This window comes from Schistocerca serialis, chromosome 1 (genome assembly GCF_023864345.2).
Source record: "Schistocerca serialis cubense isolate TAMUIC-IGC-003099 chromosome 1, iqSchSeri2.2, whole genome shotgun sequence".
In the NCBI taxonomy this organism is placed as follows: Eukaryota; Metazoa; Arthropoda; class Insecta; order Orthoptera; family Acrididae; genus Schistocerca; species Schistocerca serialis.
The window spans coordinates 327,707,536-327,734,212 of NC_064638.1; the positions used below are offsets into that span (position 1 = coordinate 327,707,536).

Genomic DNA, 26,677 nt, shown 5'->3' on the forward strand with positions numbered 1-26,677 from the left:
CCACGTCCGAACAACATCGCTTTGATTCACTTCGAGACGCCTGAACACTTCCCACAAAGTAACCATGCGGACCCGATCGAACCGCGATATTGACCTTCTAGGCATGGTTGTACTACAGACAACACGGGCAGTGTACCTCCTTCCTGGTGGAATCACTATAACTGATCGGCTGTCTGACCCCTTCCGTCTAATTTGTAGGCGCTGCTCATGCATGGTTGTTTACATCTTTGGGTGGGGTTTGTGACATCTCTGAACTGTCAAAGGGACCGTGTTTGTGATACAATATCCACAGTCAACGTCTGTCTTCAGAAGTTCTGGGAACCGGGATGATGCAAAACATTTTTTGTTGTGTGTATGTGGATATATTTTTGTTCATGTTGATTCCCAATGCACTTCAAATAGCCAAAATAAATAGACAATTGACACCCACGTCCGAAATTGTTTCTCTGTCTTAATACATTTCGGAAACTGTAAGAGTGTTATTATAATTTTGTCTCCTATTACGCACTGTAGGTTGTGTGTCTCTCATAGAGACCGCGAAGACAAGTTTAGAATAATTACAGCGCAAACATAGGCGTTTAAGCAGTTACTTTTCTCGCACTCCGTACGTGACTGGAACTCGTGAACATGTGATACGACGCTAAGTGTCCTCCGATTTATGATTCACAGTGGTCTGCAGTGTATGTAGGTGTAGAGAGGTGCTTCGTACTTCTCATATGGAGGAAAAATTGCATTGCTTACAGTCATAAATTTGTTGCGCACAGTATAAAGATTTCTGTGGATAAGTCACCGAGATATAATACTGGAACTGTCTATATTTTATATACATCTTCTTTCAGTTTCTTCTCACGTTTCTATTTGTCATATCTATGTTGCATTGGTTGCCGCTTGTCTCTGAATGTGTGTTGTGCTAGTCTTCTGTACGTAGATGGCGAAGAGACGCAGGTGAACTATAAGCCATTTGTTCTGTATCCTTGCTTTCCACGTTATGAGTTTAGCACAGCACTGTGTAATCGTTACATGTCGAAACAATCTTTCTGAAGTCTAGTTCTGTTTGTCGGAATCAGTTTTCTGCGTTATATTCTTCTATTGTGGCTTCCCTGAATCACCACATATGGTGATTATTTTAGTAAGGTGCTGGTTTTCTTCTTGCTAGTACTCCATACCTAATAGGCTACCACTGACCAGAGATTCATTTTAACGGCAAACAAACTGATTCACATTTTTAATCAAACTGCGATGTCAGCGTAAATTCAATAAAAGTTTTATTTGTATTAGCATCCGGTGACAAGTAAAGAAGTGCACTACAGAATCTGATACCGTTGCTGTTTCCATAGCAGCAGCCGCTTCTATCATAGCGCGACAGAAGTCTGAAGTGGCTCTGAGCACCATGGGACTTAACACCTGAGATCATCAGTCCCCTAGAACTTTGAACTACTTAAACCTAACTAACCTAAGGACAACACACACATCGATTCCCGAGGCAGGATTCGAACCTGCGACCGTAGCGGTCGCACGGTTCCAGTCTGAAGCGCCTAGAACCGTTTGGCCACAACGGAAGTCTGAAGTGCTCAGGATTTGTTTTATCGATGTGCCCTATTGTAAAGTATCAGTTCGAGCTTGTGATTCCATCTTGACCTCGCTGTCTACGGGGCATTAAATCCTAATCTCCCTTCCTTCCTTCCTCAACCTCTTCATTTGCCTTAATAATTTGTCCACGTGTTCCTAGGTCTGCTAGGTTATTTGTCCAGAATGTAGCACATATAAATTGGCAAAGAAAAAAAGGGAAGATTATAGTTTCCCATCGACATCGAGAAATTGAGCACAAACTCAGATTTGGGAAGGAAATCGGTCGTATCCTTTTCAGAGGACCCATCTCGACATTATCCATAGGCGATTTAGAGAAACCACGGGAAACCTGAATCGGAACGGTCTAACGACGATTTGAACCTCTGTCCTCCCGAAGTATGGTAGAACTAGTCCCAAGCACTATTCCAGCAAGACAAGGACTGGTGTCCGATTCGAGGCAGTGTCACGGTTCGTTTGTGTGAGAGAACCGAACTGGATGGAAGCGTTTTGAGGACAGCTGAGGAGCTCAGTTCCAAAAATTTTACATTAGCGGTCAACGATTGTTAGAGGTGTATGTTAACCATATGGCCTTCCGTACTGGCTTTCAGCGTCGCCACAGAAAAGTTCGACACGGTGGTTAGTCGGCAGTGTTTGATCCCCCTGACCTGTTCGTTGATTTATTATTATTCGTGCAGTGGTAAGATGATTAATTATGGGTCTTACTGATTTCTATACATAAATTCGCTCGTGCGGCCCCTTCTGCCGGAGGTTCGAGTTCTCCCTCGGGCATGGGTGTGAGTGTTTCCTTAGCGTTAAGTTAGTTTAAGTAGTGTGTAAGTCTAGGGACGGATGACCTCAGCAGTTTGGTCCCTTAGGAATTCACACAACCCCATTACTTCGCTGAACATTATTGTCGTTTGTTTCTGTCCAGGTTACCTTAAACGAAATACTGTGGTCATAATACTGTAAGGCACAGGTCAATTAGCATTCTTTGGTTGCGGAATAGCGATCAGAACCCACGGTCATAATTATTTTGTCTTATATGCTAGATTCAGGGAAACAGATAATAGCATTTTTTTCAGCTTCTACAGTATTATTCCGTTAACTAGAGTGACAACACTATTCATTCTGATAATCCTATTTGTGTTACAGGATACAGTAAACCACTGGCCTTCGTCTTCGCGGAAGGAATCCTGGTATCCAGATATTAGAAGAGCGAGCGCCTCTTTCTTCGAAACGTAACACGTCAAATACAGGTAGGTTTTTTGGTGGTGTTAAGGATATGCACCTGTTGGCATACATCGAGAATGTGCTCTCTTCACCCTCATGCTACCTAACTTGTCACGCTTTACATCGCCATTTGTGACGGCATTAGACTTTTGACTTGGCGGCTCATTAAAGAAGCCTTCGTAAAATAACAGGGACCCTATTTGGTCATTAAACAAACATATGTTAGTAAGCAGAACGAATGCTTCACACTATTTCAATATTTTTCACACTATTTCAGTATTTGATGTATAGTGTATAGCTAAAAATAATCCAGTTACGATTTGAATTACTAAACATAGCCTGCAACTGAGTTTGTGCTCTTCAGAACTATCGTGACAGGTGAAATCAGCGTGCTGGACGGGAAGTCGAACCCACAACCTTTTCTGTCCAGGTGAGTGCTCCTACCAACTGAGTATACAGGCACCACTGAGGACCCATCCTCGCAGCTTTACTGCGCGATTCATTACACCAACGCGCGACTGCTTGTCGGTCTGCCGTTTTCACGAACATAGATTCCGCCACATTCACATAGAAGTTCGTAAATGACTGTTGAGGAAAGTTTCTGGAGATGCTGTCCACAGTACAGTCATTTGCGAATTTCCGTGTGAATATGTCAACATCCTTGTCGCCGAAATTACGAAACGGATTAGTATTACGTTTTGTGCGACTTGGGTTACACATCCCATCTGCAGTTGCCAAGAACCACGAAAGCCGTGGCTGATATTTCAGTTGTCAAGAAACTCAGAAGCGGCAGGTAAAAGCTGCCCTAGGTACAAGCTAGACGTCAGAGCACTGCGTCCGCGTAGCGAAACCGAGTGATCGTCGGTTGTTCGCCGAGTATCGAGCACGCGCACGCTGCAACTTCGAGGTCTGTACGCATCTGCGTGATTTCCGTATTGCTATTCAAGACGCGCTAGCGGCTTTATCTTCGGGATGGCGGATATCGCTGATACAGCTGGTTTTCGGTTACATCGGTTTTCAATGCAAGTTTAAGCTGACTGTGAAAACCTCTCAAAATAACCGATTTCTGAAATAACCGATTTTCGGATTTTTATTCCTTTTATTTCCTGCAATAAACGTAGAAACCGACCAAAGATTGAAAAATTATAACTCTCTCAGTTTCAAGATACATAGAATCAAAATATTAAACTATAAAGACAAATAAAAGAAAAGTTAGTGCGTACCACCATTCGCAACTTTTCTTGTAAACTGACAAGTGGTTGAATACTACAAAAAATCAGCAGTATTTTCCTATTGATGCTAATTTTTTGATTCTCTACTCAAAAATATTGTTGTAAACGGGGATCATGCCATTATATGGGCATTATGTAATAGTAAATCTAAAAAGTGTTAATCTGTCCGTTTGCAAGGGCTACAAGCAGATAAAGGCATATTATGTAGACACAGGCAACAGATCAGGTGCTTCGTATTTTTACTGTAAACTTTGAATGAATTGTTATGTTTTCTCCTTATATGATGTAAGTTTGTTCTGGTTCCTTCCGTTCTTATTCTTATAAAGCAAATAGAGGGTTATAATTCAATGATGCGGCACTTCGTAAAATACTTACAGACTAGGGATGGTGGAATTCTGTGACACAACTTATGTTCAGCGACAACAGTGGGAAATTAACATGTAGACCAGATAGGGTAAGTCTCCCACTCGGCCGGCCGAAGTGACCGTGCGGTTCTAGGCGCTGCAGTCTGGAACCGCGAGACCGCTACGGTCGCAGGTTCGAATCCTGCCTCGGGCATGGATGTCTAAGTTCTAGGGGACTAATGACCTCAGAAGTTGAGTCCCATAGTGCTCAGAGCCATTTGAACCATCTCCCACTCCGCATATATGTGCGTACCATCCAGAAGATCACGCCACATGGTAACAAGTATATTAATGTCTGAGAAATGCTATACCAATTCTTATTTCGTGAGTTTATTGCTTGTTTAAGTCAAGATTGATATTAAAATAGCACTGATAGCTTTTCCCATTTCATGTAATAAAGCCATAATTCAAATCAAAGGAAATTTTACGAGTAAAAATTACTCGTTTTTAAAAAAGATTTATTTAAAAACCAAAACTTGTTGCTCAAATTACCTGCCATTACGAATGTGGACGCACTCAGCGACTGTGATATGACTTTCAAAGTGATGGAGCACAGCAATCAGTCGTCCTTTTCTTTAAGGTTTTGTTAAGCAAATCTAGATTTCAGCTAGCACCTAGCCATTATCAGTGCACTATATCATAGTGTCAATACGTGTCCTAATACGTCAGTCCCCTGTTTGAAGCCTTGAACGAACTGGGACAGAAGCCCGAACAATAGGGGACTGACGTACTAGGACATACAGTGATACTATGAAACGGTGCATTGATGATGGCTAGGCACTAGCCGAAATCTAGATTTGCTTAATAAAACCTGAAAGAAAAGGACGACTAATTGTTGTGCTCTATCATTTTGAAAAATTGTTGCACTACTGCTATGGCTAATTGAAATGCCAGCTTTAACCCGGTTATTACTAGAAACACCAATTATAACAGTGATCAAACAAATAACGAAAAATACCGATTATTCAGAACTAAAATACAGGTATCAATTTTAACCGGTCTGTTTTTCCCATCCCTACTTTGTCATTAGGCGTGGTAGCGTCGATCATCTTCAGCAAGTTCCGCCAAGCTGTGCGAGGTTTATTCATCCTCTCTGTCGCGCACCACCGCAGCCGAGAGAAGACCACGCGTATTAGTCACGCGGTATCAGTGCTCTAATACAGCGCCCCATAATCTATGTTCCACGGAAGAACGATGTGCCGTGGAGATCACTCATGGGTTCCACGAAACTTACGTGCCATTCTTCATAACACTCAACAAAGCATCGTAAAATTAACGCCTCGAAGAAAAATTTAAAAAGTTTTAGTGACTCTTTTAAGCTGTATTTCCCCAACTGAACAGGAATTTAAATGTCAGAATGAATTCTGGATTCGAAGCACATTTATTGTCACTTGTCACTGCACGACTTCGACCTTCTAATGAGAAGAAACTTTTATCGACCCGAGGCCTCATTCACCATTGTAAGAAAAATTTATATTAGTAGTATTACTGGGTTTCTGATGCAGTTGAAAATATGAATAGGCGCAGTTGTTGCTTCGTTGGTACTTTTATCATTTGCATTTACATACATGTGTGAAAGAAGTTCTCAGATTAGCCTACGTGTTAATAAAAAGTAAAAAGTAAAAAGAAAAAGGAAAGAAAACAGTATCAGACTTGATGCTGAACCTGTCATGAGAATTCAGTTTTCATCCATAAAGACGAATACTAGGAATATCATTAAAATTTCGTTATTTAAGTTACTTTAATAACTTTTGGGTTCATTTTGAAATTACCTTTTCAAATAAATAAGTCAGATTACCTCCCATTAGAAAAGTGGGTGCACTCAGCGACTGTTATGTAATTTATAAATGATAGAGCGCAGCAATCAGTGGTCCTTATATTTGCAGGTTTTATTATGCAAATCCAGATTTCGGCTAGTGCCTAGCCATTATCAATGCACTATTTTTTAATCTCGATGCATATTAGTTCCCTGTTGTTCGGGCGTCAGTCACAGTTCTTTGAATACTAACATGCATCGAGATTAAAAAATAGTGCACTGATAATGGCTTGGCACTTGCCGAAATCTGGATTTACGTAATAAAACCTGCAAAAATAAGGACGACTAATTGCTGTGCTCTATCATTTATAAATAAATACATATTATTAGAAATAATTTTCATTTTTCTTGCAAATAATCTAATTACAGAAAGTCACATTAATAACATATTGTAGAAACAAACCAGGGGTTCATGATAAAAGTGGACTTCACTAAAAGTAAATTACAGTTACTACTAGTAATCCCTTCAAGCCCGTTTTGTAAGGTACCCCTCCCACTCCCGTGTCCCAGTTTTTTCTTTATTTCAGTTACTGTAGTTGAAATTTTACTTTGTATCATTACAGGTGTTTCATTTACCTGTTTAGTCACACTTGTTACGTAGTGCCTGTTTCTATTATTGGACCTATTGAGGACGAGATTGTTACTCAGCCACCCCCTTGGAACATAACACCAAATTTTACTATAAGTATTACAGTAATTTGTGATGTAGTTAATTATTTAATGTGCCACATCGCGTTTTAGGAGTTTCGGTCCTAAATCAAACATTAACAATTTTCGCCTTTGGAAACAAATTGAGATATTCAATATTATTTTAAAATCTTTCATCCCACAAAAATTTCACAGCCGCACATTTTTATCTTTGTACCTGACGATGACGTAACGAATAAAAACCGGTTTGTAAAGTAATGAATGTTGTGGAATATTACACCAGTGTCAGATTAGAAAACGCTACTCTGTTAGGAGCGCCCTAAAACCGTCTTTTGTTTGTTTCGCGGCCGTTAGCCACTAGTCACCTGAATCAGCAGTTGTCTTGTGACAGCCAGAGCGACAGCACCAGCAGCAGCGAGTACTGTTTGTATAAAGCGTTTTTGTACTTATTTGCTGCGCTTAGCTTTTAAATAGTTTTTCTGGGAAAACCTAGCGTAGTTTTCGCGTCTCGTATTTCAGTGAGTGTTTCTTGATTATCAGAGTAGCTCAACAGAATATTATCTTGGGAATTTGTCACCTTATAGAGTAGGGTAAACATAGTCATGTGTAGGGACTGTGGTTGTTGTGAGCGGACGCAAGGAGAATTGGCCACTCTTCGGGGGCAGGTGGAGGCTTTGTCTGTTAGGCTCATCGAGCTCGAGGCGCAGGCGTCGGCTCGTAGTGGCGTTGGGGCAACTGTGGTGAGACCTATGCCTACTTCGGTGGCCTCGGAATCACATGGAACCCCTGATGTCGCTGCGTCTTCCGGCAGTGAGCATCTTACCGGTCAGCCATCACTCCAGGGTGAATGGCGGACAGTGGTGGGCTCGCGCGTGCCTGGCCGAAAGGCGAAGGTGGGATCTGGCCGCGTGGCAGCTGCCTTACCCCTTTCCAACAGGTACGGGGTACTTCCTAGTGGTGATGACATCGTTTCCGAGCCACCACAGGGTGCCTCGCCTGTTGGGCCAGTGGCCGATTCTCCGGCAAGGTCCCGACAGTCACAGAGGGCGGGCCTATTAGTTATAGGGAGCTCCAACGTTAGGCGGGTTATGGAGCCCCTCAGGAAAATAGCGGGTAGGTCGGGGAAGAATGCCAGTGTGCACTCGGTGTGCTTGCCGGGGGGTCTCGTCCGTAATGTGGAGGAGGCCCTTCCGGCAGCTATTGAACGCACTGGGTGTGACCGGCTGCAGATAGTAGCACATGTCGGAACGAATGACGCCTGCCGCTTGGGTTCTGAGGCCATCCTTGGTTCCTTCCGGCGGCTGGCTGATTTAGTGAAGACAACCAGCATCGCACGCGGAGTGCAAGCTGAGCTTAATATCTGCAGCATAGTGCCCAGAGTCGATCGCGGTCCTCTGGTTTGGAGCCGTGTGGAGGGTCTAAACCAGAGGCTCAGACGACTCTGCGACTATAATGGTTGCAAATTCATCGACCTCCGTTATTGGGTGGAGAACTGTAGGGCCCCCTTAGACAGGTCAGGCGTGCACTACACACCGGAAGCAGCTACTAGGGTAGCAGAGTACGTGTGGCGTGCACACGGGGGTTTTTTAGGTTAGAGGGACCCCCCCTTGGGCGAAACGATAAAATACCTGACGGCTTACCAGAGAGGACATTATCATCGTTGATAAAGAATGTCCGTCCTCGGAGACCAAAAACAGGAAAAGTTAACGTAATATTGGTAAACTGCAGGAGTATCCAGGGCAAGGTTCCTGAATTAGTATCTCTTATTGAAGGAAATAGTGCGCATATAGTATTAGGAACGGAAAGTTGGTTAAAACCGGAAGTGAACAGTAACGAAATCCTAGACACAGAATGGAATATATACCGCAAGGATAGGATAAACGCCAATGGTGGAGGAGTATTTATAGCAGTAAAGAATTCAATAATATCCAGTGAAGTTATTAGCGAATGCGAATGTGAAATAATCTGGGTTAAGTATCAAAGGTGGGTCAGATATGATAGTCGGATGCTTCTATAGACCACCTGCATCAGCAACCGTAGTAGTTGAGCGCCTCAGAGAGAACCTGCAGAACTTCGTGAAGAAGTTTCGTGATCATACTATTGTAATAGGGGGAGACTTCAATCTACCAGGTATAGAATGGGATAGTCACACAATCAGAACTGGAGCCAGGGACAGAGACTCTTGTGACATTATCCTGACTGCCTTGTCCGAGAATTACTTCGAGCAGATAGTTAGAGAACCAACTCGTGAAGCTAACGTTTTAGACCTCATAGCAACAAATAGACCGGAACTTTTCGACTCCGTGAATGTAGAAGAGGGTATCAGTGATCATAAGTCAGTGGTTGCATCAATGACTACAAGTGTAATAAGAAATGCCAAGAAAGGAAGGAAAATATATTTGCTTAACAAGAGTGATAGGGCACAAATCGCAGAATATCTGAGTGACCACCATCAAACGTTCATTTCTGAGGAAGAGGATGTGGAACAAAAATGGAAAAAATTCAGAAACATCGTCCAGTACGCCTTAGATAAGTTCGTACCGACTAAGGTCCAAAGCGAGGGGAAAGATCCACCGTGGTATAACAATCATGTACGAAAGGTACTACGGAAACAAAGAAAGCTTCATCATAGGTTTAAGAGTAGTCGAATCATAGCTGATAAGGAAAAGCTGAACGAAGCGAAAAAGAGCGTAAAGAGAGCAATGAGAGAAGCATTCAACGAATTCGAACATAAAACATTGGCAAACAATCTAAACAAGAACCCTAAAAAGTTTTGGTCATATGTAAAATCGGTAAGCGGATCTAAATCCCCTATTCAGTCACTCGTTGACCACGATGGCACCGAAACAGAGGACGACCGAAGAAAGGCAGAAATACTGAATTCAGTGTTCCGAAACTGTTTCACTGCGGAAAATCGTAACACGGTCCCTGACTTCAGCCGTCGCACGAACGCCAAAATGGAAAATATTGAAATAAACGATATCGGAATTGAAAAACAACTGCTATCACTTAGTAGCGGAAAAGCATCCGGACCAGACGAGATACCCTTAAGATTCTACAGTGATTATGCTAAAGAACTTGCCCCCTTTCTATCAGCAATTTATCGTAGATCGCTGGAAGAACGTAAAGTACCTAGCGACTGGAAGAAAGCGCAGGTCGTTCCCATTTTCAAGAAGGGTCATAAATCAGATGCGAATAATTATAGGCCTATTTCGCTTACGTCAATCTGTTGTAGAATAATGGAACATGTTTTGTGTTCTCGTATTATGACGTTCTTAGATAATACAAATCTCCTTCATCATAACCAACATGGATTCCGCAAACAGAGATCATGTGAAACTCAGCTCGCCCTATTTGCCCAAGAAATTCACAGTGCCGTAGACACTGGCGAGCAGATTGATGCCGTATTCCTGGACTTCAGGAAGGCATTTGATACGGTTCCGCACTTACGTTTAGTGAAAAAAAATACGAGCTTACGGAATATCGGACCAGGTTTGTGATTGGATTCAGGATTTCCTAGAAGAAAGAACACAACATGTCATTCTTAACGGTTCAAAATCTGCAGATGTAGAGGTAATTTCGGGAGTACCGCAGGGAAGCGTGATAGGACCTTTATTGTTTACAATATACATAAATGACCTAGTTGACAACATCGGTAGCTCCGTGAGGCTATTTGCAGATGACACGGTTGTCTACAAGAAAGTAGCAACATCAGAAGACTCGTACGTACTCCAGGAGGACCTGCAGAGGATTAATGCATGGTGCGACAGCTGGCAGCTTTCCCTAAACGTAGATAAATGTAATATAATGCGCATACATAGGGGCAGAAATCCATTCCAGTACGATTATGCCATAGGTGGTAAATCATTGGAAGCGGTAACGACCGTAAAATACTTAGGAGTTACTATCCGGAGCGATCTGAAGTGGAATGATCACATAAAACAAATAGTGGGAAAAGCAGGCGCCAGGTTGAGATTCATAGGAAGAATTCTAAGAAAATGTGACTCATCGACGAAAGAAGTAGCTTACAAAACGCTTGTTCGTCCGATTCTTGAGTATTGCTCATCAGTATGGGACCCTTACCAGGTTGGATTAATAGAAGAGATAGACATGATCCAGCGAAAAGCAGCGCGATTCGTCATGGGGACATTTAGTCAGCGCGAGAGCGTTACGGAGATGCTGAACAAGCTCCAGTGGCGGACACTTCAAGAAAGGCGTTACGCAATACGGAGAGGTTTATTATCGAAATTACGAGAGAGCACATTCCGGGAAGAGATGGGCAACATATTACTACCGCCCACATATATCTCGCGTAATGATCACAACGAAAAGATCCGAGAAATTAGAGCAAATACGGAGACTTACAAGCAGTCGTTCTTTCCACGCACAATTCGTGAATGGAACAGGGAAGGGGGGATCAGATAGTGGTACAATAAGTACCCTCCGCCACACACCGTAAGGTGGCTCGCGGAGTATAGATGTAGATGTAGATGTAGAGCTGCTGATTCGCTGTTGCCTGCGAGTCACCTGCTAAAATAGCTCAGACAATAGTCTACTATGCAGCCACTCTACCATAGGCACTTTGGCTTCAAACTATTCAATGAAGTATCAGAATGTGACCTCGATTGTCACCTGACGACCGAAATAAGAAGGTATATGTAGAGAAGACCATGTCTATAAACCGGGAGTTTAGTCACCTGTGCCGGCCAGAGTGGCCGAGCGGTTCTAGGCGCTACAGTCTGGAACCGCGCGACCGCTACGGTCACAGGTTCGAATCCTGCCTCGGGCATGGATGTGTGTGATGTCCTTAGGTTAGTTAGGTTTAAGTAGTTCTAAGTTCTAGGGGACTAATGACCACAGCAGTTAAGTCCCATAGTGCTCAGAGCCACCATTTAGTCACCTGTAAGACGACAACTGCGAAGACTGTCGAAACGTCGGTTGATTTAGAACTTCATAATATCGCGGTCTTTAGGTGACAGAAGCCATGGGATAACGATATGCGCATATACAGATGGCAGAAGTATCGCGTACACGATGTAAAAGGGCAGTGCAATGGCGGAGATGTCATTTGTACTTAGGTGATTCACGTGAAAAAGTTTTCGACATGATTCTCGCTGTACGACGTGAATTAAGACTCCGACCGCGTAATGTAGTTGGCGCTAGACACATGAAACATTCCATTTCTAAAATAGGCAGTTGTTAGGGAATCAATATTCCGAGATCCACAGTGTCAAGAGCGCCTTTGCTGACAGCATGAAAACGCCTGCAGCGCCTCTCCTGGGCTCGTGACAATGTCGTCTTATCCTAGACGACTGTAAAATCTGGCCTGGTCAGATGAGTACCGATTTCAGTTGGTAAGATTTGAGGGTATGATTAGAGTGCGGTACAGATCCCACGAAGCCATGAACCCAAGTTGTCAACAAGGCACTGTGCAAGATGGTGGTGGTTCCATAAAGAGTGTGGGCTGCGTTTACAGGGAAGGCACTGGATCCTCTAGTTCAACTGAACCGATCATTAACCGGAAATGGTTATGTTCGGCTACTTGGAGACCATTTGCAGCCATTCATGGAGTTCGTGCTCCCAAACAACGAGGCGCCATGTCACCGAGCCACAGTTGTTTGCGATTGGTTTGAAGAACATTCTGGACAATTCTAGCGAATGGTGTGGCCACCCAGTTCGGCCGACATCAATCCCGTCGAACGTTTGTGGGACATAATCGAGAGGTCACTTGGTGCACGGTGTCGTGGTGTTTCCTACCATGTGGTTTCCTACGAGCAGTGGCACACTAATCCTGTCAGAGGCCTGGGCCGGCAAAACAAATCGAGGCTTCCCTTGCTGCCCCCTCCCACCCTCCTCACCACACAGGATTTCTCCGAGAGTTTCAAACGCAAACGGAAGGAAGTCCCACATTGCTTATCATCTTCATTTTGTGTCGTGATAATTTACAAGGTATAACGTTATTTTACGTAACACTGAAAGTGACTGCTCTCGTAATCTCGTTACTATTATTTAATAGCTATGTTGCTTCTTATACGAAAGAAATCATTACATGATTTCTGTTGTTCGAATCTATTATTTATGTTTCACAACTAAGTCGGCATAGAGCGAGCGGGGTGTATAAAAATGAATTCCTATTTCCCCAGCCAAGAGGAAGGTCGCTGTCTACATAAAACTTCGTTCATTGCATGGTGGAGGGTACTTTACTTACGGATTTCAACAAAAGCCACAGTGTCGCTCCGATCTTGATGAAATTTTGTACATTTGATCTTCAAAACAAGGGGAACCCCGCCGTCTACGTGAAATTTCATACGGTGTATGGCGGAGGGTGCCTTACAACAGAATTACACACCATTTGACTGATCAGCTTGGGAGTTGGCTCATGTACGTATGTTTTCGTGGTGAAGGCGTTTACACAAGCCAACGTATGCTGGATGGCAGATTGTTGGCCTACCTTTAAATAAATTCAACATCGTCTCGTCAATCAGCATCGAAGTTGGCAGATATACGTATGTTTTCATATACGGGGAAAGATGCGATGGCATGGCGGAGGCGGAGGAGGAGATATACGGAGAGAGGAGAAAGTGATGGGGGCGGGGAGGGGGGGAGGAGGTGCATCCAGAGATGTGAAAGAAGCAGATTAAAAGCGAGAGGGAGCAGCAGGTAAACAGAGAAAGGGGGAAGGCGATGAATGACTAATGGAACACTGTAATAAATACATAAATTATTGTGAATTTGATGTACTGTTAGAAAAAGCGGAGGAGGAGGTGGACAGAGACGGGAAGATTGATGGAGAAGGAGAGGAGAATGGAGAGGAGGAGGAAGTGTTGTGAGAGAGGGGGGGCAGATGGAGGAGATGGAAAGAGAGGCGGATGGGCGGAAGGAGGAGGTGGATAGAGAGACGAGATAGGACTAAATGGACAAGAGAGATGAGGGAAGAAGGGATGAACTGACATAAAACTGGGATGAATAAATATCCGGGCAACGCCGGGTTTACAGTTAGTAATTAGATAAAGATTTACGCGACAATGGGTGTGTTCATTTGTAAGAAATTAGAGAATATTTCCCTATGGTTAGATGCGGTGTATAAAAGTTCGATAACTAGAGTGTTGTTCTTGATGTCTACAGATGATAAAATTCGTTGCTTAATATAGATGACTCCACCAAATTTCATCTAGTTGGAATTTCATCTTTCTAAAATGAACTACATAATAATCAGCTGAAAAATGCTCCTGTTGGAGCACAATAAAGGCAAATATGATCGTGTTTAAAAGTCTCTGACAGAAAAGTGGGCAACCAGCTGTCTGAGTCCTCATTCTGCCTTCCTCACATAAATTTTGGAAGCTTCACAGGACGAGTGAAGATGTTATGTAAGAAATTTACCAAGTAAAATTTCAGTTTTGTTGAGATAAAAATTTAATAAATAGCAGATTGTGTGTTAGTGTTGTGTCGGTAGCTGGGCCGACACCGTGAAGTTGAGATGGCTGAAAATGCACGCTAGACTAAAGCAGACGGGCGTGAAGTACTGGAACAGGCTACGTAATTAATGTTATTAAGAAAAGTACGTAGCTGTATTAATACTTATCTTTAATATCATTGTGGTACATCAATCTTGACGATACACAGGAGACTATAATTACAATCACTGTATGGCTAATGGCGCCTTGCTAGTTCGTAGCCAGTAACTTAGCTGAAGGCTATTCTGTCTCTCGGCTAATGAGAGAAAGGCTTCGTACATCTGGTCGGTAGCTAGGTTCTCGTACAACTGGGGCGAGTGCTCTCTCGTATCACGAGACCTGCCTTGGTGGTGGCGCTAGGTCTGCGATTACACAGTGGCGACACGCGGGTCCGACATGTACTAAATGGACCGCGGCCGATTTAAGCTACCACCTGGCAAGTGTGGTGTCTGGCGGTGACACCACATTCCTCCCCCGCAAATCGGCGAACGGTCGTGGGATAAGGCTTCCGCCCGCCGTGGGGAGGACCACATGTTGACGTATGCGATGAGGTGGGGATCCTAACAACAGGCGAGGCTGTGCCACCCGCACCCGGCCATTCGGTCCGAGGGGAGCTAGGAAACGCCTGAAAAACTAGTCCAGGGTGCACGTCAACATGCGGTGTATGCGCCCGTAAAGAGACAGGAGGGACCGAAGGATCAACCTCCATTGCGTCGGGGTAGCCGACGCGCGATGACGTCATGTGGTCCGGAGCGGGCGGGAGTTCCATGGCGGAGGACAGCTGGTCACGGGAAGCGATCGGCGGCGCGTGACCCTGGGAGGCGCTTGGCGGCTGCAACGAAGCGTCGAATGCGGGCGGCGCCGGCGGGAGAACAAGCGGCGGCGGCGGCGGCTGCTTCTGCTGCGGCGGCGGCGGCGCGTCGCCATGGGGCAAAATGGAAGGCATCGTCGGTAACACCTGGGGATGAGGCGAGCCAGTAGATGGGTCCCCAGGGCGCTGACCGGACGGCACCGTCGCTGAAAGCAGACGGGGAGCGGCAGAACCCGAGCGACGACAGAGGCGCAGCTGATTGAGATGCCGACGCACCTCACCAGAGGCCCCCAAAACCAAATACATCGCGCGGCCGAGGCAGCGAAGAATGCGCCCTGCGAGCCAACGCCGTGAACCTCGATAGTTGCGATAAAATACACCGTCGCCAGGAGCAAAAGCAGGATTCTGCCGCTGCACAGGAACCTGATGCGGCGGATGCAGCAAAGACATCAAGGTGCGATGAGGACGACCGTGGAGCAACTCAGCCGGCGAGCGACCATCTCGGGGCTGAGAGCGATACGAAGACAAAAAGAGCAACAATGCGTCCTCCCGAGAATGCGACTCTTTCAATTTCAACATCTGTGACTTGAAAGTCCGGACCAATCGTTCAGCGGCACCGTTGGACTGAGGCGAAAACGGCGCGGATGTCAGATGTTGAATACCATTGGCCTGGCAGAATGACTGAAATTCTGCGGACATGAATTGTGGGCCATTGTCGGAAACAATAGTCTGCGGAAGACCTTCAAGGCAAAAGATAGCAGACAACACTTGGATGGTGGCGGAGGACGTCGTGGAAGACATCCGGACAACAAAAGGGAAATTACTGAAGGCATCGACCAGGACCAACCTTCGAGCATTCCAGAATGGACCAGCAAAATCAATGTGCAAGCGTTGCCAAGGGGAAGTGGCTTTTGGCCACGCAAAGACTTTCCGCGGCGGTGCGGACTGTTGTTCGGCACACGCCGGGCACGAAGAACACATATTCGTAATCGCAGCATCGATTCCGAACCAAGTACAGTGCTGACGAGCAAGTTGTTTCGTTCGCACTATACCCCAATGTCCTTGGTGAAGAAGCCGTAAAACAGAGGACTGTAACGAACGTGGGACCACGACTCTGGACTGATCATTATCAGAACGCAATAACAAAACACCACGTCGAACAAAAAGTCTCTCCTTGTGAGCAAAAAATCGGCGAACCAACGGATCCTCGATCCGAGACTTTGACAAAGGCCATTGCGTAGCAACAAAACGTAAAACAGTAGCAAGGACAGGGTCAGCAGCTGTGGCTGTAGCGACACGACGAAAATCAATCGGAAACGATTCGACCACTTCATCGGTTTCCGAATCAATGAACATGCAAGCAAGTTCGGAAGAATCGAATGCTTTATCCTCAGCAACAGGCAAACGGGACAACGCATCGGCGTTTCCGTACTTAGCAGTGGACCGATACAAGATATCGTAGCGGTACTGCGAGAGGAAAATAGACCAGCGAATGAATTTCTGCGCTGTACGTGGAGGTACAGGCTTGGTCGGATGAAAAAGCGATGTCAAAGGTTTGTGGTCTGTGATGATGGTAAAGTGACGACCATACAAGAAATCATGGAACTTAGTAACACCAAACACGAGAGCCAAAGCTTCTTTCTCTATCTGTGAATAATTTCTTTGCGCAGACGAGAGCAATTTGGACGCAAAGGCAATAGGGCGATCATGGGAGCCAACTTTGTGCGCAAGCACAGCACCGATCCCGAAATCCGATGCATCTACCATCAACAAAAGGGGTTTCTGGGGATCGAATGGCGTAAGGCAAGTATTAGAAAGCAACGCCGATTTCACTGGCGAAAGGCGCGTTCGCATTCCGTCGTCCAGAGAAACGGAACACCTGTACGGCGTAAGCGATGAAGCGGAGCTGAAAGAGAAGAGGCATTGCGCACATTCACTCACACCTTGTGATTCTACATTGTGCAATGTTCTTGCGACCTCCTGACGCAATGCGTGGGGAACATTGCGCGCTCTGAAAAATTTCGGGTGCGCGTTTCCTTCCAGTTCCAAATGTGCTTCATAGTTTTTAGCGCAACCTAAGGCCGGCGCAAAAATGTCTGCAAATTCGTCACACAGCCGAGAAACACTGTCTGTAGGCACAGTCTGCTTCACTGATAGGACCTGATTTACAATAGACATGTTAAACAACTGAAATGAATCTAGACCAAACAAGTTCACAGCAGAAGAAGAACGAAGAACGTAAAATGACACAAGTTTTGTTTGTCCCTTGTATGTTGCAAGAAGGCTGCACTGTCCTAACACAGGAATTTTCTGTCCGGAATATGTAGTTAGCTTAACATTTGCGGAACGCAACGGAGGTTTGCCCAGTTGTTTGTACGTGTCGTGATTGAGCAATGAAACTGCAGCTCCGATATCGAGCTGGAATGGTATCACTTTGCCTTCAAAGTCTAAGTCCACAAAAAGTTTATTGTCCTGCTGACGACAAAAGCGACTGTTTTGTGCAATTTGAATAGACACTGGTACAGAATCACTTGCTAATTGACGTGATTTCCGGCGACGTCGACGCACAGTTTTTGTGGGACGATCACAGTCACTGTTAGAGAAAGTGTCACTGGACGGAGCGGAATTAACGACATGAATGTCCATAGGCGAAGGGCCACGAGCCTGAGTGTCCTTGGTTCGATTCCGGCGCGAAGCAAAGGGCCTGGAATGATTGTGATTGTCTGATCTGAGCTTTTTCTGGCAAACACTTTGAACATGTCCTTTCTTATTGCAGAAAAAGCAAATAGCTTGGCGTGACGGGCAACGTTCACGCGAATGTCTAGTAGCACACCGCGGGCACGATTTCACTACATTTGTGGGCTGGCGCGGCACACGTGGCTTAGCGCGCGACGGCAGCTGCGTTTGTTTGTGCGATGGCAGTTGTGCGGACGTGCGCGAGGCCCTGTTACCGGGCCGCGCAGCGCGTCCAGCGGGCCGGTTAATGTTACACACGGCTGGCGAAGTTTCAAAAGATTCCTGAGCACAGTCAAGTGTGTCCTGTCTATCCAATATGTCTATCACTTGTTGAAGGGAGGGATTAACTAGTTTCAAAATTTGCTCCCGTATGCGAACATCAGAAACGTTCTGTGCAATTGCATCACGCACCATTGTATCTGAATAAGAAAGACCACAGTCACATTCAAAGGCACAGTCCCTAGTAAGTCCTTGCAATGTTGCTACCCACTCCCTATTAGTTTGACCGGCCGTACGTTTTGTACGAAAGAACGTATACCGTTTTGCAACCACATTAACTGTTTCTTTGAAATAGGCATCTAATGCAGACAAAATTTCCTCGTAGGACAGAGTTGCTACGTCGCGTCGGGGAAACAATTTCACTATCACACGGTATGTGGACACACCGACACAAGAAAGCAAAAACGGCTGCCGCTCATTACCTTGAATTCTGTAGGCAGCTAGATGAAAGTTGAACTGGCGAGACCACTCGTGCCAGGTCTCATCGGCTGCCACGTATGGTCGAAAGGGAGGTGCAACAGCGTTTAGTGGCAGCGGTAGCGAAGAAGCGGCGGCGGCCGCATCGGTGTGCAGCGCACGTTGACCCTGGACGAGCTGTCCAAGGGCATCCAAGAACGCCTGCGTCTGCTGATTCTGCAAGCGATAAAATTCGGACAGTACATCTGGAGAATGTGGCGAAGCCATGACACAATTAAATGTAAGCAATCAGAAAGAAAACTTTAACTCGTCGCCAATGTTGTGTCGGTAGCTGGGCCGACACCGTGAAGTTGAGATGGCTGAAAATGCACGCTAGACTAAAGCAGACGGGCGTGAAGTACTGGAACAGGCTACGTAATTAATGTTATTAAGAAAAGTACGTAGCTGTATTAATACTTATCTTTAATATCATTGTGGTACATCAATCTTGACGATACACAGGAGACTATAATTACAATCACTGTATGGCTAATGGCGCCTTGCTAGTTCGTAGCCAGTAACTTAGCTGAAGGCTATTCTGTCTCTCGGCTAATGAGAGAAAGGCTTCGTACATCTGGTCGGTAGCTAGGTTCTCGTACAACTGGGGCGAGTGCTCTCTCGTATCACGAGACCTGCCTTGGTGGTGGCGCTAGGTCTGCGATTACACAGTGGCGACACGCGGGTCCGACATGTACTAAATGGACCGCGGCCGATTTAAGCTACCACCTGGCAAGTGTGGTGTCTGGCGGTGACACCACAGTTAGAACTTTAGAAATGCCGTTAATAGCGTACTTTAGTGAATGAGATCCGCCAAATACAAATAATTAGTTTTGTATGACATATATGACGAAACTCCCAAATCGGCAAGTTAACTGTGCGAAATTATTGATGCTGATCGACGACGACACTGTCTCAGAAACGGTGACAACACCTGCACTGAGGAGAGCAACTGGGGTAGGCAAGCAGTGGGGGAGGCTCAGTTCGCAAAAACCCCGTTAGGGAACCGGTTGCTCTGGACAGCTTCGCTACCTGCTGCACCCTTGTGGGAAATCGCACGATAGGAAACCCCACGTAGCCTGGTGCACAAAATCCTCCTCTGGTAACTCTTTCGCAATTATGGAAGGCTACGGAGGCAGGGTGGCTCAGTATTTCTGGAGGGGACTTCCAGCGACTTGTTGAGTCTAATGCTACGTCGAGTTACTGCACTACGCCAAGCGACACGATATTGGGAAGTATCACATGACTTGTCATTGCCACCTGTTTGTTATTGGATGAGTCTTGATTGGAACTCACGTTTGTGGGGTCGCCCCTGCGGCCCCTGGCGGGCCAGAAGGAGTGCTGCGCAGCGAGGCTGCGGCCGCGCGTCGCCCAGAAGGGCCCCTCTGCTGAGGCGGAGGCGGAGGAGGGTCCGGCGCGCCGCCCCCGGGCCGGCCAGAAGGCCGAGCCGGCGGCCGTGGAGGCCAGGCGCAGCCGCAGCAGCCGCGCCGCCTGCCCGCGCCGGCCCCTCGGCGCCCAGAATGGCCCCTCCACAGACTCGGAGCCCAGCGACGCTCCGCGGCTCGCGAGCTCCAGCTCACCTGGTTCACGCTTACTCACTCCTGCAACTAAGTCCACCATTGTGAAACTCTCACCGTAACGTAAACCAATACAGTAACAACGATAGTCATAAACTTTTAACTGTAACCATGTGGCGTTTATGCCACTTCACTACCCATGTTTATTACACTTTTGTTTCCTAATTTTAATGCACAGTACAGGAAGATTTTGTTACGGGAGGCTAGCGAGTAGGTAGGATCGCAAGGCAGACTCATCGAACGGTACACCAGATGGTCACATGGCGTGAGAACGGCCTGGGGAGCGAGAAGTCTGACGCTGGAGTTTTCTGTTTGTCATTGTGCATGCACTGCACGTACACAAATGTACACTACCGGCCATTAAAATTGCTACACCAAGAAGAGGCGCAGATGATAAACGGGTATTGAATGGACAAATATATTATACTAGAACTGATATGTGATTACATTTTCACGCAATTTGGGTGCATAGATCCTGAGAAATCAGTACCCAGAACAACCACCTCTGCCCGTAATAACGGCCTTGATACGCCTGGGCATTGAGCCAAATAGAGCTTGGATAGCGTGTACAGGTACAGCTGCCCATGCAGCTTCAAGTCGATCAAGAGTAGTGACTGGGGTATTGTGACGAGCCAGTTGCTCGGCCACCATTGACCAGATGTTTTCAATTGGTGAGAGATCTGGAGAATGTGCTATCCAGGGCAGTAGTCGAACATTTTCTGCATCCAGAAAGGCCCGTACAGGACCTGCAACATGTGGTCGTGCATTATCCTGCTGATTTGTAGACTTTCGCACGGATCGAATGAAGGGTAGAGCCACGGGTCGTAACACGTCTGAAATGTAACGTCCACTGTTCAAAGTGCCGTCAATGAGAACAAGAGGTGACCGTGACGTGTAACCAATGGGACCCCATACCATCACGCCGGGTGATACGCCACTATGGCGATGACGAATACACGCTTCCAATGTGCGTTCACTGCCATGAGGCCAAACACGGATGCGACCATCATGATGCTGTAAACAGAACGTGGATTCATCCGAAAAAATGATGTTTTGCCATTCGTGCACCCAGGTTCGTCGTTGAGTACACCATCGCAGGCACTCCTGTTTGTGATGCAGCGTCAAGGGTAACTTCAGCCATGGTTTCCGAGCTGATAGTCCATGCTGCTGCAAACGTCAAAAGTGGTTCATATGGCTCTCAGCACTATGGGACTTAACTGCTGTGGTCATTAGTCCCCTAGAACTTAGAACTACGTAAACCTAACTAACCTAAGGACATCACACACATCCATGCCCGAGGCAGGATTCGAACCTGCGACGGTAGCGGTCGCGCGGTTCCAGACCGTAGCGCCTAGAACCGCTCGGCCCCTCTGTCCGGCTGCTGCAAACGTCGTCGAACTGTTCGTGCAGATGGTTGTTGTCTTGCAAACGTCCCCATCTGTTGACTCAGGGATCGAGACGTGGCTGCACGATCTGTTACAGCCATGCGGATAAGATGCCTGTCATCTCGAGTGCTAGTGATACGAGGCCGTTGGGATCCAGCACGGCGTTCCGTATTACCCTCCTGAACCCACCGATTCCATATTCTGCTAAGTCATTGGATCTCGACCAACGCGAGCAGCAATGTCGCGATACGATAAACCGCAATCGCGATAGGTTACAATCCGACCTTTATCAAAGTCGGAAACGTGATGGTACGCATTTCTCCTCCTTATACGAGGCATCACAACAACGTTTCACCAGACAATTCCGGTCAACTGCTGTGTATGAGAAATCGGTTGAAAACTTCCCTCATGTCAGCACGTTGTAGGTGTCACCACCGACGCCAACCTTGTGTGAATGCTCTGAAAAGCTAATCATTTGCATATCACAGCATCTTCTTCCTGTCGGTTAAATTTCGCATCTGTAGCACGTCATCTTCGTGGTGTAGCAATTTTAATGGCCAGTAGTGGAAGATCAACATTGAGTGAGATCCAATACGGAACGGACGCTCGAAATTGTGAGGCATTGTTGTGTAATTAATTTGACAGAGATATTTTTTGAAGGGTCACTGTTACCCCGAAGTACATATCGTGTAACTGTTTTGTCGTTGAGTGTCAAGTTCATTTATGTGAAAATGGCTCGTAAGAATGACATTTTACTATCTGAGGGTGCTATACGGAGACACTGTTGGAACAACTCAACTGTGAGTATGACGTAAATGATTTTCTTGATGAAACTGATCAGTCTACCATATCTTCAGACAGCAATGAAGAAAATACAGTTGTTCATGGCAAGAATGGTCACTGTTAGAGCACAGCTGTCCCTAAAAGTTCAGGTCTGTCAACTGCCGATTACTCGTAGTCCACGTTCCAAGAATGTGGAAATAATGAAAGAACAGATTTGCGAATAATGAAGAACAACTCAAAATATTCGTGTAATATGTGCATTTCATTAAATGAATAGGATCTTCATCTAAGCGAACTGCAAATAGTCTTTTAGAACCGGATCAATTTCAGATTTCTTCACTGAAAAATTTCCATGACAATTTTTACTTAGTCTCGAATTTTGAATGTATTAATTCTAATGTTGATTGAAAAAGTACGAGAGAGGTGAAATAAAATGAGTCTGCTACACGAGAGTCCAATTGCATTACGAAATGTTCTATTTTCAGTCAATATGTCTAGCAAATAATTGAGTCACTGTGACCTTTGTGTACACTTTGTGTGAAAATTTCAGAGGGATGTGGTACCATAGTTAATAGCACTGAATTCTTTCCCCTGTGCCACTTCGTTACACACTGTTTATTGCATGGACGTCAGAGCCTGCGGCCTGCAGAGAAGAAACGAATTGGGACGACAGCTACATCTTTACAAGACGGGAGGAATGCAAGTTACCTCTAGTGATTCTAGGGATAGTGAACGCCGACGTTACTTACTGAAATCCACCATGTTTGTTAATCCGGACAACTTTTTTTTGTGGGAAGTGTTACCTTCAGGTACACACTGTATAGTATTTGAGCGTAACAATTTGTATCTTTTGGGACTTACAATTCACGTACCCTAATGCATACTTTGCTGCCTCCAAAAACATAAAGTTACATACTTACTTTTTATTCGTTAGCAGGTACATGTCTGCAAACCCTGTACACACTGAAATTCACATGCCACGGTACCGTAGCAGGCCGACAGAGAAGCCAAAGCACAACCCATTCACAAAGCCGACTGTCGTGCAGTGATTGGTTGTCAACAGCAGCAGAAAAGCTGTAGCTGTGTCAAGACAATGTAGTTGCAGGCCCGGATCTAGGGGAGGGGGGAGGGGCAAACCGGGATTCTTACTCCAATAACGGCGTACTACACTACCGTGGCATGGGGGCTGCAATGTGTACCAGCACGGCAGACAACATAGAACTCCAGTCTCGCCACGATCTATACATCATTGCCGTCACAAACACACTCGTTTAGTGCTTGGTTGCTGATTTACGTGCAGGCACAAAAGGTGCATGCACTTTGAGTAGTAGATTTTGACCAGATCGCTCGTGTAAAACGGACTTAGTCTTCTTAACCCAAGTGCGTTTCTCTCTCATTTGAAGTGCATCTTCCATGGATGTGCTGCATTTTATAGCATTTTTAAAATATAGCGTACCATCATCCCCAAAATTTTTACTTTCTCCACTACCCGTTTTAATGGTTAAACCATTATCGTAGGATGGTAAGCATCTTTTAAATAGGTATTGCAAACATCGGCGATTTCTTGCTGCTGCGCTTGAGGGGGCCATGAGCGTAGATTGGGTCTTGCAAGTGCAAGACGAGCAGTTACTTCTCATTGTACGTCAGCGACACAATGTTGCCTTTGTTTTGCGAATAAGTTTTTTGATTAAAGTTTTTCACTACTGTCCCTCCTTCTGAGAGAGTACGTGACCGTGAAATCGTGCTAGTGTAATATGATCGTCCTTAGTAAATGTAACTCAGGGAGCTCTTCTTCTGTCCCCTTGTTTTGCGTTTCGACACTAAATTGACCAGCGAGTGGTTAGATAGCTGCTTGCGACCCGTTTATTGAAATTATGCACGATCAAAGTTTTTTTGCGTTTTATGAAAAACCTTTCCTTAAGAAATTAGCCTGAAAGTTGCAGGAGTCAAGCAAAGCCACTTTTGTTGCTCTTTTTTAGTAACCGTATCGAAATTTGGTCTCGATAAAAATTCTACCACTCTTACTCAGCAAGCAGTAAAAAAAGGATAAGTTTGGAAAAAGAAATAAAAATTCAAGAAAAACTCACAAAAACAGATTTTTAGAATGGCATTGTAATTCTGTTAGCACGCAAAAGGCTTGGAAGGTCATAGTAGCGTAATATGTCTACGAAACAGGACAGTAAAATTAAGCGAAAACAATAATTCGAAATTAGCGGTATTTAGCGGAACAACACGAAATCGGTGATTTTTAGAGATGTAATGGAATTTTTAAATGTGAGAACAGCAGTTTACTAATATCCGTAATTGATATTTATTAACTGTTAAAATTGCATTTTGACTTCTAATCTCTCGTTTGTAATCATAAACTAACAGTTATTTTCTCACGTAACGAGCTTAGATGTGTCGAAGAAAATAGCACCGAACTTAACACGTAAACCACTGAATTTGGCAAAAAAAAATACCAAATTTGTCAAAGAACACCAAATTTAGCAAAATAAACAGCACCGAATTTGGCAAAAAAAAACATGGAAATCGGAAAAGCTAGTAACATTGAATTTGCAAAGTAGTAGAGCAAAATAGTACCGAATTTGGTAAAAAAAGGAAAAAAATAACGCCGAATTCGGCAGGAAGTAAGGGCAAATTTGGCAAAAAATACACCGAATTTGGCAAATAAATAACGAATTTTGCAGAAGTATTAATTAATCTGAAAAAATAGCAATGAAGCCAACAAAAAGTGACTCCAGTTTTGGAAGAAATTACACCAAATGTGACAGAAAATGACACTTAATGTGGTCGTAAAATAAAACGATTTTTTGCTGTTTTTGGTTGTAAGAAGAAGATGAGGGAACGGTAAAGATGTAGTGTAGGTCAGCTTTCGTATTGTTGTGCTATAGAAGAATGTTGAAAATTGCGTGGGTAAGGAGACTAACCAATAAAGACATAGTGAACCGAACTCGGAAGAAATGAGATTCGTGGCACAACCTGTCGAGGGACAGGTTGATCGTTCTCATCCTGAAGCTTCAAAGAATAGTTAATTTAGTGATGGAGGGAAGCGTGTGGTGTAAACATTTTAGAGGGTGACAAAGGCTTGACTACAGTAAGCGGGTACAAATGATAATGGGTGCACTTATTGTAGACAGTTGCACAGAACAGCAGCAGCAAGACGAGCAGGACTCACCGGCGTGCGGGCTGCCGCGCTTGCCCCTGGCGGGCACGAAGGACTGCCCGCCGGACATCGAGGCCAGGTAGCTGCGCAGACCCGCGCGCCGATCGCGACTCGCCGCCCACTCGCCCGCCAGGCCGGCGTCTTCCTCCTCGCCCGACCCTCCAACCATTACCTCTGTGGGCATAAGTGTGGCGACTTCAGAGGAAGCCACTATTCGTACTTCCGGTAACTGCACTATCTGATCATCTGTTAGTGGATGTTAATATGGGGATTGTCCACCCTTCGCCCTTATGACGGTTCGAGTTGTGCTGGCGTCTGTTTCAATAAGATTTCTGAGTGTCTGTGGAGGAATAGTAGCCCGTTCGTCCTCAAGAGCCGAAACCAGAGGTGTTCATTGGTTTCGACTGCTAATAACCCCGACGTTGAGCGGCTATGAGCTCCATTAGGTTAGAGTAGAACTGTGGGCTGGCTACTTGCTATCAGAAATGTTATTGTCCACAAACCATTGCTTCACAGATGACAGAATGCATTATCATGTTAATAGAATCTATTAGCGTCTCCAAAATGTTCCTCTACTGTACACAGTAGATAATGCTGTAAATTGAGTTCATATCCATCCGGAATTATCGTTTCCTTAAACGAAACAAAGGGTCCCCATCTCCCCCCATGAAAAATTGCCCGTACCAAACAACCACCAAAATCTCCACACTTCACTGTTGACGCTACACCTGATAGCAGGTAACGTCTTCTAGGCATTCGTCAACCCCCAGACCCTTCCACTGGGTTGTCAGATTGTGTTTTACTGGCAAGATGCGAATATTTGCTACATGCAGTTAAGTCGCCATATTGTGTGCAGAGCCCAAGACCAAATAGTTTTGTAATTTGGTGATCTTCAAAAAAAGCACTGACGTTGTGCTTTACGTTGCTACTAATGTACTGTATATTCATGTTGCAATATAGTATCTTTTGGTTGGGTTCAATGAAGACACAGAGCAAATACACAAAGAAAGAATCTCATACTAATTTGCTATTTCTTTCTAAAAATGGTAATAATTACTAAAAGACTTTATATCTTTATGTGTTAGTTTTATTTTCCTTTTTATTTTGTCAAAGATAAAATCTAGAAATTACAGT

General features: G+C 45.1%; 2 protein-coding genes across 2 annotated transcripts in view; one reads left to right on the plus strand and one right to left on the minus strand.

The window, feature by feature from the left end:
- Positions 1-26,677, plus strand: part of LOC126469864 (COMM domain-containing protein 4) — a 555,575-nt gene that overhangs the window by 358,100 nt on the left and 170,798 nt on the right. Inside the window, exon 4 of the mRNA XM_050097178.1 lies at positions 2,722-2,825. The gene's annotated coding sequence lies outside the window, so the exon portion shown is untranslated. The remainder of the gene's footprint in view (positions 1-2,721; positions 2,826-26,677) is intronic.
- LOC126470899 (uncharacterized) overlaps positions 1-26,677 on the minus strand; it is a 66,754-nt gene that overhangs the window by 5,155 nt on the left and 34,922 nt on the right. Inside the window, exons 5-6 of the mRNA XM_050098962.1 lie at positions 25,556-25,717; positions 19,929-20,239 (exon numbers count right to left, since the gene is read on the minus strand). Coding sequence (XP_049954919.1) covers positions 19,929-20,239; positions 25,556-25,717 — 473 coding nt within the window. The remainder of the gene's footprint in view (positions 1-19,928; positions 20,240-25,555; positions 25,718-26,677) is intronic.